The following is a 13926-nucleotide window of genomic DNA, read 5'->3' on the forward strand; positions in this document are numbered from 1 at the left end:
TTATGTTAAACAAAGCTTGGAAACATGGTTTTTAAATGTTTTTAATCAAGTCTCTTATGCTCACCAAGGCTGCATTTATTTGATGAAAAATACTTTAAAACAGTAATATTGTGAAATATTATTGCAATTCGAAACAGCTATTTTCTATTTGAATATATTTTAAAATGGAAATAATTCCAGTTATGCAAAGATGAATTTTTAGCATTAATACTCCACTCATATGCAGTGTTGGGGAAAGTTACTTTTAAAAGGAATGCATTACAATTTTGCGTTACTCCCTAAAAAAGTAACTAATTGCTTTACTTAGCTACTTTTTATGGAAAGTAATGTTGCGTTACTTTTGCTTGAATTAAACAGAATTTTGAAGTTGAAAGACTCAAATCACATTTTCTCTAATAGTGTATTTTGTGAAACTTTCTGCATGTTTACCTGTTTCTAAATAATTTTCACAATTATTATAATTCATGGCTACACCTTTACAAAGTATTATATGCATTGTAATATGTGATAACAAATACTAGTGTATCACATTTGATATTTAGAGTTGGTGTCTAATGCATTATTTGCTCTTTAAAAGTATCTATGATTATGTAAGCTTTACACTCACCGGCCACTTTATTAGGTACACCTTGCTAGTACCGGGTTGGACCCCCTTTTGCCTTCAGAACTGCCTTAATTCTTCGTGGCATAGATTCAACAAGGAGTTGGAAACATTCCTCAGAGATTTTGGTCCATATTGACATGATAGCATCACGCAGTTGCTGTAGATTTGTCGGCTGCACATCCATGATGCGAATCTCCCGTTCCACCACATCCCAAAGGTGCTCTATTGGATTGAGATCTGGTGACTGTGGAGGCCATTTGAGTAAAGTGAACTCATTGTCATGTTCAAGAAACCAGTCTGAGATGATTTGAGCTTTGTGACATGATGCATTATCCTGCTGGAAGTAGCCATCAGAAGATGGGTACACTGTAGTCATAAAGGGATGGACATGGTCAGCAACAATACTCAGTTAGGCTGTGGCGTTTAAACCATGCTCAATTGGTACTAAGGGGCCCCACACCATTACACCACCACCAGCCTGAACCATTGAGACAAGGCAGGATGGATCCATGCTTTCATGTTCTTTACACCAAATTCTTCCCTACCATCTGAATGTTCCAGCAGAAATCGAGACTCATCAGACCAGGCAACAGTTTTGTCCAATTTTGGTGAGCCTGTGCGAATTGTAGCCTCTGTTTCCTGTTCTTAGCTGACAGGAGCGGCACCCGGTGTGGTCTTCTGCTGCTGTAGCCCATCTGCTTCAGGGTTCGACGTGTTGTGCGTTCAGAGATGGTATTCTGCATACCTTGGTTGTAACGAGTGGTTATTTGAGTTACTGTTGCCGTTCTATCATCTATAACCAGTCTGCCCATTCTCCCCTGACCTCTGACATCATCAAGGCATTTTCGTCCACACAACTGCCGCTCATTGGATATTTTCTCTTTTTCGGACCATTCTCTGTAAACCCTAGAGATGGCTGTGCGTGAAAATCCCAGTAGATCAGCAGTTTTTGAAATACTCAGACCAGCCCGTCTGGCACCAACAACCATTCCAGGTTCAAAGTCACTTAAATCCTCTTTCTTCCCCCTTTATTCTGATGCTCGGTTTGAACTTCAGCAAGTCGTCTTCACCACATCTAGATGCCTAAATGCATTGAGTTGCTGCCATGATTAGCTGATAAGCAATTTGCGTTACCAAGCAATTGAACAGGTGTACCTAATAAAGTGGCCGTTGAGTGTATAATGTATAATAACAGTTGTTGTAGTTATTCTAGAGAAGACAGTATGAATTTTGCATGAAATAAAGTGCTAGTCCTCAGCCAGTAGCAGGTATGTCACTATGCTACGATAGAGAGCTCTGTATTTCCACACAGTAAAGTAGAGAGAGCTATATGAGGTAATGCACTTATGCAGCATGAGTTGCATATTTCAAAACACTGTCACACAGGGACAGGCATATACTCCGATGAGAGGAGTTTTATATGCCGTTCGTGCAGAATGAACTGTAGATGTGAAGTCAGCGATGTGAAAGGGCCTGTGATTTGTTCAGTGTGCCCTGCAGCACTTGTGTGGTGATGGAGACCTATGAGAGGCTGTTAGAGGAGGAATCGTCTCTGAGAGTGGGGTCAGTGGGGTCGACACCCTCCGGGAAAGAGATGGATAGATGAAGAGAGAGAGCTATCCGGGTGCTCTTCCCACCCGGAAGTCGATTTTAAGTGCACATGCTTGAAGACGCACGCTATGCGAGTGTTTACAACACACACGTGTTAACACGCATATGGCTGCGTGCTGAAATATTGAGAGAGATTGTGCCTGTTAAAAGCATGTGAGTAAGTGGGGTTGAACACGCTTCAGTGAAGTTCCTCCTGGTGGGACACTCAGATGCCAGCAGTGAACGGTAGAAAAAATCTTACAGTAGTTTTGTATTACAGTAAGTGTATATAATCACAAAATAGCTTTTTTAGTAACTCTTTACAATAAGGTCTCATTTGTTAACTTTAAAGAATTAGTTAATGTTAATAGAAATACAATTGTTCATGTTATAGGGGTGTGAGATATATATAGTCTGCGATATCGTAATTTTTGTTTTAACGATGTGCGATGTGATATAGAGTATTTTGCTAAAACCATTCAAAACACCCTACAGAGTGCACGCATAAATTACGTGAAGTCTAGACTAGTGCCGAGTGCGTTCTTTCTCTGCATGATTCAGTCTATTAAAATACATTTATGCATTTGTAATTGCAGGTTAAACATTCATGTCCTGCATTAAATAGTGTGTAAACACATCTAAATGCCACTTCAGATGCAGCTTCTGTGTTTCCTCTGCATTTCAAAGATTCATTTTATTGATACTAATTTAATTTGCTTGGTAATAGCCCAAATGATTATTCTAATTCACTGATTAAATGCAAGAATTTCAAAAAGGGGAAATCCCCAGGCATAGATGGCACTCCAATCGACTTGTATACTACTTTTTGGTTGGATTTAGGCCCCCTCATGTTAGATATGATATATTTTTCAGTTACTCAAGGCTCATTTCACCCATCTATTAATATAGCTGTCATTTCTCATTTCTCTTTTTTTTAAAAAAAGATAAAGATCCGACTTCCTGTTCTAGTTACCGGCCACTTTCTTTGATAGGGACTGATGTTAAATTGTATGCTAAAGTATTATCTCGTCGTCTAGAGAAATATATGAATAGGCTAGTTCATCATGACCAAACAGGATTCATTAAATCTCACTCGGCTTCGGATAATTTACGCAGGTTATATATTATTAATTCAAAGAATAGTTTGTCCTCCCCTTGCGCAGTATTATCTCTAGATGCGATGAAAGCTTCCGATCAGCTAGAATGGAACTATTTATGGGTGGTTCTACAGCATCTGGGACTATTGTTTATTATTAGTGTTTTTTTACTATATTATATTAAACAAAATGATAATGATTATATATAACAGATATTAATATTGTAGAACTACTGAATTTATAAATTGTTTTATTAAATGACCAAAGATGATTAAATACTTCAGAAATATTGATCATTGTTAGCTCATGTTAACCAATGTAGTTATTTAAAAAAATAAAGCCTTATTGCGCACAAGTACCACATTTTTTGGTATAAATATAACCCAGAAACATTTGATATATTAATGAATCTTTGGTAATACATGAGGTAATACTTTGACATGGTATCATTGGTCATTTTGCATTTTTTGAACACGTATGTTTTTTGGACATGTACCATATTATTATGACAAAACATTGCCTGGCAAAGCTATTGTAACATTGTGTCTGCATTATAATGACTGAAGCTGTCAACTCTGGAACAGTCTGTGAGACTGGAGAGCAGGCTATTGTTTCTACATCAAATCTGATTTTTTTAAAAGCCCTGTTGGATAAACAACATTTAATGCCTCCACACAGTATATACGATATACAGCCCAGTCCTATCAGACAGACAGAAATTCCCTTTATAGATCCATGTGTCATTTTAATCCAGCTTTCTTCATTTTGAAGTAGTTCATCGTTTCCCAAATGTCTCTGGCTTGATGGATGTGCAGCTTTTTTCCTCTTCAGAAGGCATCAACCCTCAGGATTGTCAGTCTAAATTTGGCAGCGGTCCTTTTTTTGTCAGTGTGCATTCTGTAGGGCCTTTAATTCATGCTAACTAAATAAAAGGCTGTGATCTCCATTCTGGATTCAGAGTAAGCCTGCAAACCGGCATTTCACGCTCTGACGGAGAAGATTCATGGGGTTCTAGTGGCGTCTCTATCTGCTCAACAGATCCAGAGATTGCACTGTGTTGTTGTTCAGAGACAGAGACGTCTGAGCTGCCGTTTGTAGTTACACCCTTGTCATTCACATGCTTTACAGAATTACTTGCTACTTTTGTGTGTGATTTATGAAAAACAGGTGAGTTTTGACATTTTTAAAGCAAGGGTTTTTAACATGTTTTCAGAGAGTTATGTATTATATGTAATGTAGATATTTTCAAAAATCATGTTTTTTATTATGTTATCATGTTTTTATTGTGTTAAGCTATTTTATAATGTAGTGCACAAGTTGTATGGAGAACTTTTATGGTTCTGTTTTTTATGCTTAATTAATCTACAAAAAAATTTGTAGATTAAAAATGTCATTTTTCTTCCACTGTAGAAAGAAAACCATTGAGTTTGCAACAACATTAATGTTTATAAATAGATATATTTGCAGAGCTAGCTGTATGTTTGTGTATTGTATGCTGTGTTGTGTTTCCTCCAGCATGTAGTACATGTGTCGCCGTAAGGCGTCCTGTCGCGATACGACTGCACTATCGTATCAGATCCACATAAATAATGAAGACGGCTGGTGTAATTCAGTTCCTCTGTTGTACCCGAGCCCGATTCCCATAAGACGACCCTGTTATCTCCCTCTGAGTGTAACAGTAGAGCAGGGAGTGATGGGGAGGACACTCAAAATCAATAAAACGTCCAGTTTGGTGTCTACAGGGGGCAAAACATGTCAAGAGCCATTTAAATTCTGTTCGTACAGCTCAATTACTGAAGTGCATGGGGTTTCCATACGGGAGGCCAATAGTAGCTGCTCTTGTTTCTTTTGATGTTGCTTTAATTCACTCGCTCCAGAGGCAGGGTAAATATTTCATAACCTTCCTCAAATATTGATAAAGCTTTTATTCACGGCTCATTTGCATCATGAGAATTTTGAGAAAGTTATTTTGGAACTTTAAGACGTTGTGGAGCTCCTCGCTGGTTTTCTCAGCAGTACACTGGTGTCTTTTTCTTGGTGGGAAAACTGTAATTCATGCAAATGATCTGTAAATATTGTCCTACTTGGGGATTAAGTTCACTGGAGCAATCTGGCGAGGAATGAAGCGCAATGCTACGGTGTGTCAATCTCCCAGTTCTTTCCAAAAAATACGGCGGTCACAAAGGGCCAGACCCCAGCAGGAAGTGCATATGTATTGGCTAACCCCAGGTGGAAGCTCATTGTCTGTTCCTTCAAAGATCTGAATTTAAATGCCTGGCTCTGCTGCCGCGCTCTCTCCCATGCACTGGGCCCCTTTAGGGCACAAAAGCGTCCTTGGAGCTGCCAAACTGGCCTGTAATCCTGCTGAAGGGGCATCAGGTTACTGTACCCAGACAACTTCCTGCCTGTCTTTTTGCACCTTGAGATTCTGGGAGGCACGGAAATCTTCTTAAAGGAGAAGTTAAGAAATTTCTCAAGTGAAAAAAAGTGCAATACTTGAATTACATTTTCAGATATTTTCTTAAGAGCATTTTATTTTATTGTTTTAAGAAGAAAATGACATGCTTTGCTTTTATCAGGGGCTGGACTCATGAAAATCTTCTGAAGAAAGAAATCAAGAAATTTCTTAAGATTAATAAAAATTAAATGTCTTGTTTGACAATTGACAAGTTTGTTCACAAGTGAAATTATTTAAAAAAAATCTCACGTATGTTTGTAAGAAAGTCTTAGATTTATTTATCTTAAGAAATTACTTCATTTTAAGAACAGTTTTCATAAATTAAATAAGTTTGTTAGAAAGTGTAACTGTTAAATTCTTAAGAAGTTTTCAAATATTTTCTTAGGAAACAAAATTTCTGAAAGGGGACATATGATGCTTTTTTTAAAGATCATTATTTTGTGTATTTGGTGTAACAGAATATGTTGACATGCTTTAATGTTCAAAACATTATTTTTCAAATACTGTACATTATTGTAGTTCCTCTATTTCCCTCGCCTCTCTCAAACACTTCGTTTTCTACAAAGCCCCTCCTTCCAACAAGTGCAGTCTGCTCTGATTGGCCAGCTGACACAGTGCATTGTGATTGGCCGAACACCGCAAGCACTTGTTGGAAATGTAACGCCCCTTTCTATAATCGCGAGCTTCATCTTTTAAAATAAATGTAAAGACAGTTAATAATGTCCTTAGTTTTACCATCAGTTCAAGCCCGAGAGGGGAACAGAGTCACGTGACTGACACAGAGATGAAGCTCTTTCTTTGCGTGAACATTTGGGCGGCATTACACAAATATTTCTACACCGTGACATAGACATGTGGGGGGTGTGTCTGAATGAGCCGTTTTAGGAGGGCGTGGACGAGTCTTAACTTTGATAAAGAATATCTCTTTTGAGACTTTAGTCTTTGTAACTTCAGGGATCTTATCTATGCACAATCAGCTTGTAACACTCCACAGAGAAAGGAATGATGATTTTAAAAGAACATTCTTCACAATTTTTGTCTTTAGAACATTCTTTGGAAGTGTTTTTGGGAATACAAAATATTCTGAACTTTATTCTCAAATTCTAAAATAACAAGACATGAAGACAAATGTGATTCTGGCTTAATTTTGGAAATAGATTGATTCTTAAAGTCAACTTGAAATGTTCGGAATCCATTTAATAATGAAATGTCACATTTCCAGATAGCACTTAAACTGAATGTGACTTGGGAATTGATTGGATGGTGGAAAGTGTTAATATATTGAAAATATAAGGTCTTGATGACATCATCTGAAAAGTAGTTTCAAAAGCAGAGCAAGTTGTATTTTGACTCCACAGTCAAACATCTTTGTTCAAAGAATAGCTCACATTGGATTACATTGGATTTCTTGCACTTCTACCTTGTGTGTAATCTAAACTCTTGCCAGGCAGGTTCAGCTGAGTTCATTTTTCTCCCAAACTGCTGCCAGAGCCAAGCTGTGTGTTTTTATGAGATCGGTCATAAACTCTCTGGGCGCTTGGCATGAACTAACTCTCTGCTCTCCCTCCCCACCAGCCCTTCCACCCCATGGTGAACCTGCAGTGCTCTCCAGACCTCAGGCCGTTCCTGTGTGCCCTGTATGCCCCCGTGTGTATGGAGTACGGACGGGTGTCTCTGCCGTGCCGGAGCCTGTGCACGCATGCCAAGAGAGACTGCCAGAAGCTCATGGACATGTTTGGAGTCTCTTGGCCGGAGGAGATGGAGTGCAGCAGGTACTCATTCAAGAGTTTTGGAGAGAAGGTACAAAGTGTACATTTCCCAGCATGTCAGATGTAATTGCTCAGCATTTCTGAAGCTGAATTGTGCTATAATGGTTGAACATGTTTATTCTTAGACATGTTTGATAGAAAATGTTTTCTGACTAAAATGGTGGTTTAACCTAATGCAGATGTTTGAGGGAAACCTTTAATCTCCCGTGAAAACCAGTCATTCTGAAGAGGGAAAAATATGTTTGCAATTCAATCCAGGTTGAAATAAGCATAAGCATATTTCAGTTTAATGTTAGCAGTCAGCAATCAAACAATCTGTGGTAATATGGAAGCATACTTTCAAAGCAGTAGTTGTCAGAAAAGAAAGGATATTTTATTACTCCAGAATCAACCTTTTAGTAGGGGCGAGTTAAATAAAACTTGCAACAATAAATTCTGTGCAACATTCCTTGTGATTTTGTATAATATGCACCTGATGGCCGTTTCGATCTCTTTACATACTAGTAAGAAATCAAGAAAAAGCTTGTTAGAAAAAAAGTTGTGTCTGTCATGGAAATAATAATTTGCTTGGCCCCGCCCCTTTAGTTACTGTTGCTAACGCTGGTAAGGCAAGTACCTACTATGCTACTGGCAAGCATAGAGAGAGAAGAAGTCAGTTTGGGTGAATAATTTAGTAAAATCTGGATTAAACATGCTTTTATATTGCTCTGTTACCCGGAGTGACGTGTCATCATCAGCCGTCTGCCACATAGCATTTTTAACACTATACTTAAACATTACCAAGTTAATATTTCATTATTCTAGTTGATTTGAATCTCTTTTCTGTAAAAATGTGTATATTGTGTATGAGCAGTGTAAACTATATATTACATACAATGTATATTACATGCAATAAATATGATCTATAACACACAATAAAGATATGATATGATAAAACAGCATCCTAATAGTAATACCCAACCATAATTTTCAAATGGATAAAAATAAATTAAAAACATTCTCTGTATTTTTATATATTTTTTATATTTTATACTGTATTTTATATATATATTTTTTTAAACGAGGGGTGCACGAAATTTTTGGCAACTGAAATTATTCGGCCGAAATAGCAAAATAAAAAAAAATGGGTGAAAAGACTGAATAAATTGTACTGAACAATGACGTGACTCGATCAAATGGCAACCGGCGTAGAGTGAGAGGCGCACATTCTTTATATCTTTAAGAGGCTCCTCTGTCCTCCACTCGTTACCTATATTAATGGCACCTGTTTGAACTCGTTATAAGTATAAAAGACACCTGTCCACAACCTCAAACAGTCACACTCCAAACTCCACTATGGCCAAGACCAAAGAGCTGTCGAAGGACACCAGAAACAAAATTGTAGACCTGCACCAGGCTGGGAAGACTGAATCTGCAATAGGCAAGCAGCTTGGTGTGAAGAAATCAACTGTGGGAGCAATTATTAGAAAATGGAAGACATTAAAGACCACTGATAATCTCCCTCGATCTGGGGCTCCACGCAAGACCTCACCCCGTGGGGTCAAAATGATCACAAGAACGGTGAGCAAAAATCCCAGAACCACACGGTGGGACCTAGTGAATGACCTGCAGAGAGCTGGGACCAAAGTAACAAAGGCTACCATCAGTAACACACCACGCCGCCAGGGACTCAAATCCTGCAGTGCCAGACGTGTCCCCCTGCTTAAGCCAGTACATGTCCGGCCCGTCTGAAGTTTGCTAGAGAGCATTTGGATGATCCAGAAGAGGATTGGGAGAATGTCATATGGTCAGATGAAACCAAAATAGAACTTTTTGGTAAAAACTCAACTCGTCGTGTTTGGAGGAGAAAGAATGCTGAGTTGCATCCAAAGAACACCATACCTACTGTGAAGCATGGGGGTGGAAACATCATGCTTTGGGGCTGTTTTTCTGCAAAGGGACCAGGACGACTGATCCGTGTAAAGGAAAGAACGGATGGGGCCATGTATCATGAGATTTTGAGTGAAAACCTCCTTCCATCAGCAAGGGCATTGAAGATGAAACGTGGCTGGGTCTTTCAGCATGACAATGATCCCAAACACACCGCCCGGGCAACGAAGGAGTGGCTTCGTAAGAACCTCTGTCATAAGAATGACCTCTGTCATCGCCAACAAAGTATATATAACAAAGTATTAAGATAAATTTTTGTTATTGACCAAATACTTATTTTCCACCATAATTTGCAAATAAATTCTTTAAAAATCCTACAATGTGATTTCCTGGATTCTTTCCCCCCATTCTGTCTCTCATAGTTGAAGTGTACCTATGATGAAAATTACAGGCCTCTCTCATCTTTTTAAGTGGGAGAACTTGCACAATTGGTGCCTGACTAAATACTTTTTTGCCCAACTGTGTGTGTGTGTATATATATATATATATATATATATATATATATATATATATATATATATATATATATATATATATATATATATATATATATATATTATTAATATGATATGTCTTCTCCTCTTTGCTGCAGGTTTCCAGACTGTGATGAGTCTTACCCTCGTGCTGTAGATCTGCTGGTGAACGAGGACCCCACTGACCAGTCGTCCATGTCTGTTCAGCGTGACTATGGCTTCTGGTGCCCCCGTGAGCTGAAAGTGGAGCCCGAGCTCGGCTACACGTTTCTCGGTGTGCGCGACTGCTCCCCTCCCTGTCCCAACATGTATTTCCGGCGCGAGGAGCTCACCTTCGCCCGCTACTTCATTGGCGTCGTCTCCATCGTCTGCCTCTCCGCCACACTCTTCACCTTCCTCACCTTCCTCATCGACGTCACACGCTTCCGTTACCCGGAGCGGCCCATCATCTTCTACGCCGTCTGCTACATGATGGTTTCGCTGGTGTTTTTCCTGGGCTTTCTGCTGGAGGATCGTGTGGCGTGTAACGCAGCCAATCCCAGCCAGTACAAAACATCCACAGTGACTCAAGGCTCGCATAACAAGGCCTGCACGCTGCTGTTTATGGTGCTGTACTTCTTTACCATGGCGGGCAGTGTGTGGTGGGTCATCCTTACCATCACCTGGTTCTTGGCTGCTGTTCCCAAATGGGGCAGTGAAGCCATCGAGAAGAAGGCGTTGCTCTTCCACGCCAGTGCATGGGGAATACCTGGCATGCTAACCATAACCCTGCTGGCTCTGAATAAAATCGAGGGCGATAACATCAGCGGTGTGTGTTTCGTGGGCCTGTACGATGTTCACACTCTCCGCTGGTTCGTGCTGGTGCCGCTCTGTCTGGACGTCCTGGTGGGAGTGTCGCTGCTGCTGGCCGGGATCATAGCGCTCAACAGGGTCCGAATGGAGATTCCTCTGGAGAAGGAGAATCAGGACAAGCTGGTGAAGTTCATGATCCGGATCGGTGTGTTCTCAGTGCTGTATCTGGTGCCGCTGCTGACTGTGGTGGGCTGTTACCTGTATGAACAGACGTACCGCTCCATTTGGGAGAACACATGGGTGCAGGAGCGCTGCAGAGACTACCACATACCCTGTCCGTTCCAGGTAAATCAACACACAAACATGCTTTAAATATAAATTCTACTTTTTTTTCTACTTATTAAATTACCCCCCCCCCCCACACACACACACACTTTTGCACAAATCATTTTATTTACTAAATTATTTGCATCATAACATTAGACTGATACAAATAATGTAAAAAATTTGTATTTATTTGATCAAACATTCAGTAAAAACAATAATATTGTTAAATATTATGACCATGTAAAATAACTGTTTTCTGTTTTAATATATTTCAAAATATTATATATTCCTATGACAATGCTGAATTTTCCACATTTGTTTGAAATAGAAATCTTTTGTCACATTATTATATATTATATATTCACTGTCACTTTTAATCAGCTTAATGCATGCATCCTTGTATTAAATTCTTTAAAAAATAAAAACAATACAAATGTATTGTTTTTATTCTAAGAAAAATACACTTTTTATTCACTTTTTAACTATTTATGCAAAAAAACAACAACAACTTACAATTACATACAATAAAGAATGAAAAAAATCTTAATCTTAATACCCAATGATTGATTGAATGAATAAATAAATATCATTCCCTGTTTTTATAGTCAACTAATATATTCTAAAGTTAATATTTAAACATGAATGAATAAAACGATTAAATCCTTTTTCCATACTCTATATGCCTAAATCCAGTTGTAATATTGTAATATTTAAAATGATTGGTTTTAATTAGTTTAATTTAATTTATTTAGAAAACAATTATAAAATATGAGTATTAATTGGTATTAATATGAATATAAATATTGGATATTTATCAATCGTATCAGCCATAACATGAAAATGATTATTGGCTTATTGATATTGTCAATAATTTTGAGAGAAGAGACAGAAAAAGGGTTGCATATATTATATAGGGTTGTACGTAATTGTATGTAATATAACATATTGCATGTATTTTATATTCAAAGTGGTGGCATCAATGTTATGTCTTTATGATAACATTTCTACTGGAAAGATTACTCTTTAAGCGTTCATATGTTATTATAATGTTTCTGGCGACTAGGCTTATTAAACCGCGTCGTACATACACTCTTCAAAATAAAGGTGCTTAAAAGGTTCTTCACAGAAGAAAGTTCCACATAGAACCATTCAGTCAAAGGTTTTTTTAAAGAACCATCTCTTACCTAATTGTAATCTGAAGAACCTTCTTTCGCCACAAAGAATCTTTTGTGAAGCAGAAAGGATCTTCAGATGTTAAAGGTTCTTTATGGAACCATTTAGACAAAAAGGCACATTAGACACATTTATTTTGAAGTGTGCATGAAGAGAGGCAGAAGAGATTTCTAATGCGTTCACATAATTTGTCCTCCCCTGGTTTCAGCTATTAGCCTCCTCCAAGTGTTGCACCAGTGTTTCTAATTATCTTTATGAAGATGGAGGCATCAAATGTTGAGGCAGTAGAAGTGTTAGATTGATTTACTATACAACTGCTTTGCTGTAACTGACTGAATGAAGATGATTGTAGTAATCGCAACCTTCTGCAAGCCCCACGTTTGCTGCAGATCTCCATGTTAACGGTTCTTTTGTGTTGTGCAGTGAATGGATGGTGAGATCCGATCCGGCGCAGTGATGCATGAGGCATTTTTATTACAGTGTAACCGTAGTCGCTCGGCCTCTCCCTCCACACAATCATAAACGGTCACGTGACGCAGTAATTCTCTCCCCTCCCCTCCCCTCCGGCGATCTTCTCCGTCTTCACCATGCTCTCTCGCTTCGCCTCGTAAGATGAATGCCTACATTCATCTACACATTTAACTGTTGAGTGCCTTTACTTTCTGATACAAGCCAGTTGGCACTATAGCAACAGTACACTATATGATTTGTTAGGACTAGGTGAGATACCTAAAAAAACATCATATTCACATATGGGTATGATTCAAAAAATATTTGTTTTTAATTAAATTATTTACTATTATAAATTAATTTTCGGTTTCTATACTACAATACATTTTTTATTTATTTAAAATAGTTTAGTTAAAAAACTGTCTGTCTGTCTGTGCATAAACACCAATATGTGTCACCATATATTTTTCTTAAAATTTTAAGATCATAAAGGATCAAGAGTTATTAAATTAAAATATCAAAATATATTATTAACATGTATTTTTAAATAATTACATATCATATTTGTAATATTTATTATATGTAATGCTGATATAATAATGAGACACCACTTATCTAATATATATATATATGGGTACATATATATATATAAATTAGCAGTGTTTTCTGTATGTAATTTATTTCTTGTTGCCCAGCCCTGTGTTAGGTGTAGTTTTGCAAGATTGCTTTTCAGATACATTGCATGTGTTTTTTCATCATTGGGCTTGTTAAGTCGCGCTGTGCTGCCTGTGTTGTGGTGGCTCGGCCCCTGTAGTGCTCTGGAGAACAATGCCGAGGGGAGATCTGTGATGCTGAAGGACGGACCCCCTCCTGCTGTGATTAAAGGTGCTCAGGCCTGTCATTACCTCACAGCACAGAGACTGACTCACAAAAGCCCAGGCCTTTGATTGGCTCTGCATGAGAGACGCGCTGTGTGTGAGTGTGTGAGGTAATGCACTGTCTGATCACACGGCTGTATGTATGTAATGCACTTGATGGATGGAGGATGTCCGTCATTCACCTTCCAGTATCTGATGATGTGAAGACATCCTGGTTTATGCTAAGGAAGTGAATGTGTAGCTTTATTATAATGTTTAGTCATTCAAAAGTGTGGAATTAAGCAGAAGCAATGCTGTTTTCCAGTTTTTAAATTAAGAAGGGGTAATTATTAATCCATGATCCTTTTACTTGGCCCAAATTCAGCATTTTACCCCAGAAAGCTCTT

The 13926-nt window shown here is 38.3% G+C and overlaps 1 protein-coding gene across 1 annotated transcript in view; it reads left to right on the plus strand.

Annotated features, from left to right (window-relative positions):
* Positions 1-13926, plus strand: part of LOC306886670 (frizzled-3-like) — a 33046-nt gene that overhangs the window by 13303 nt on the left and 5817 nt on the right. Inside the window, exons 3-4 of the mRNA XM_079443970.1 lie at positions 7325-7521; positions 10040-11057. Coding sequence (XP_079300096.1) covers positions 7325-7521; positions 10040-11057 — 1215 coding nt within the window. The remainder of the gene's footprint in view (positions 1-7324; positions 7522-10039; positions 11058-13926) is intronic.

The sequence above is a fragment of the Barbus barbus genome (genome assembly GCF_936440315.1).
Source record: "Barbus barbus genome assembly, chromosome: 20".
Taxonomy (NCBI): domain Eukaryota; kingdom Metazoa; phylum Chordata; class Actinopteri; order Cypriniformes; family Cyprinidae; genus Barbus; species Barbus barbus.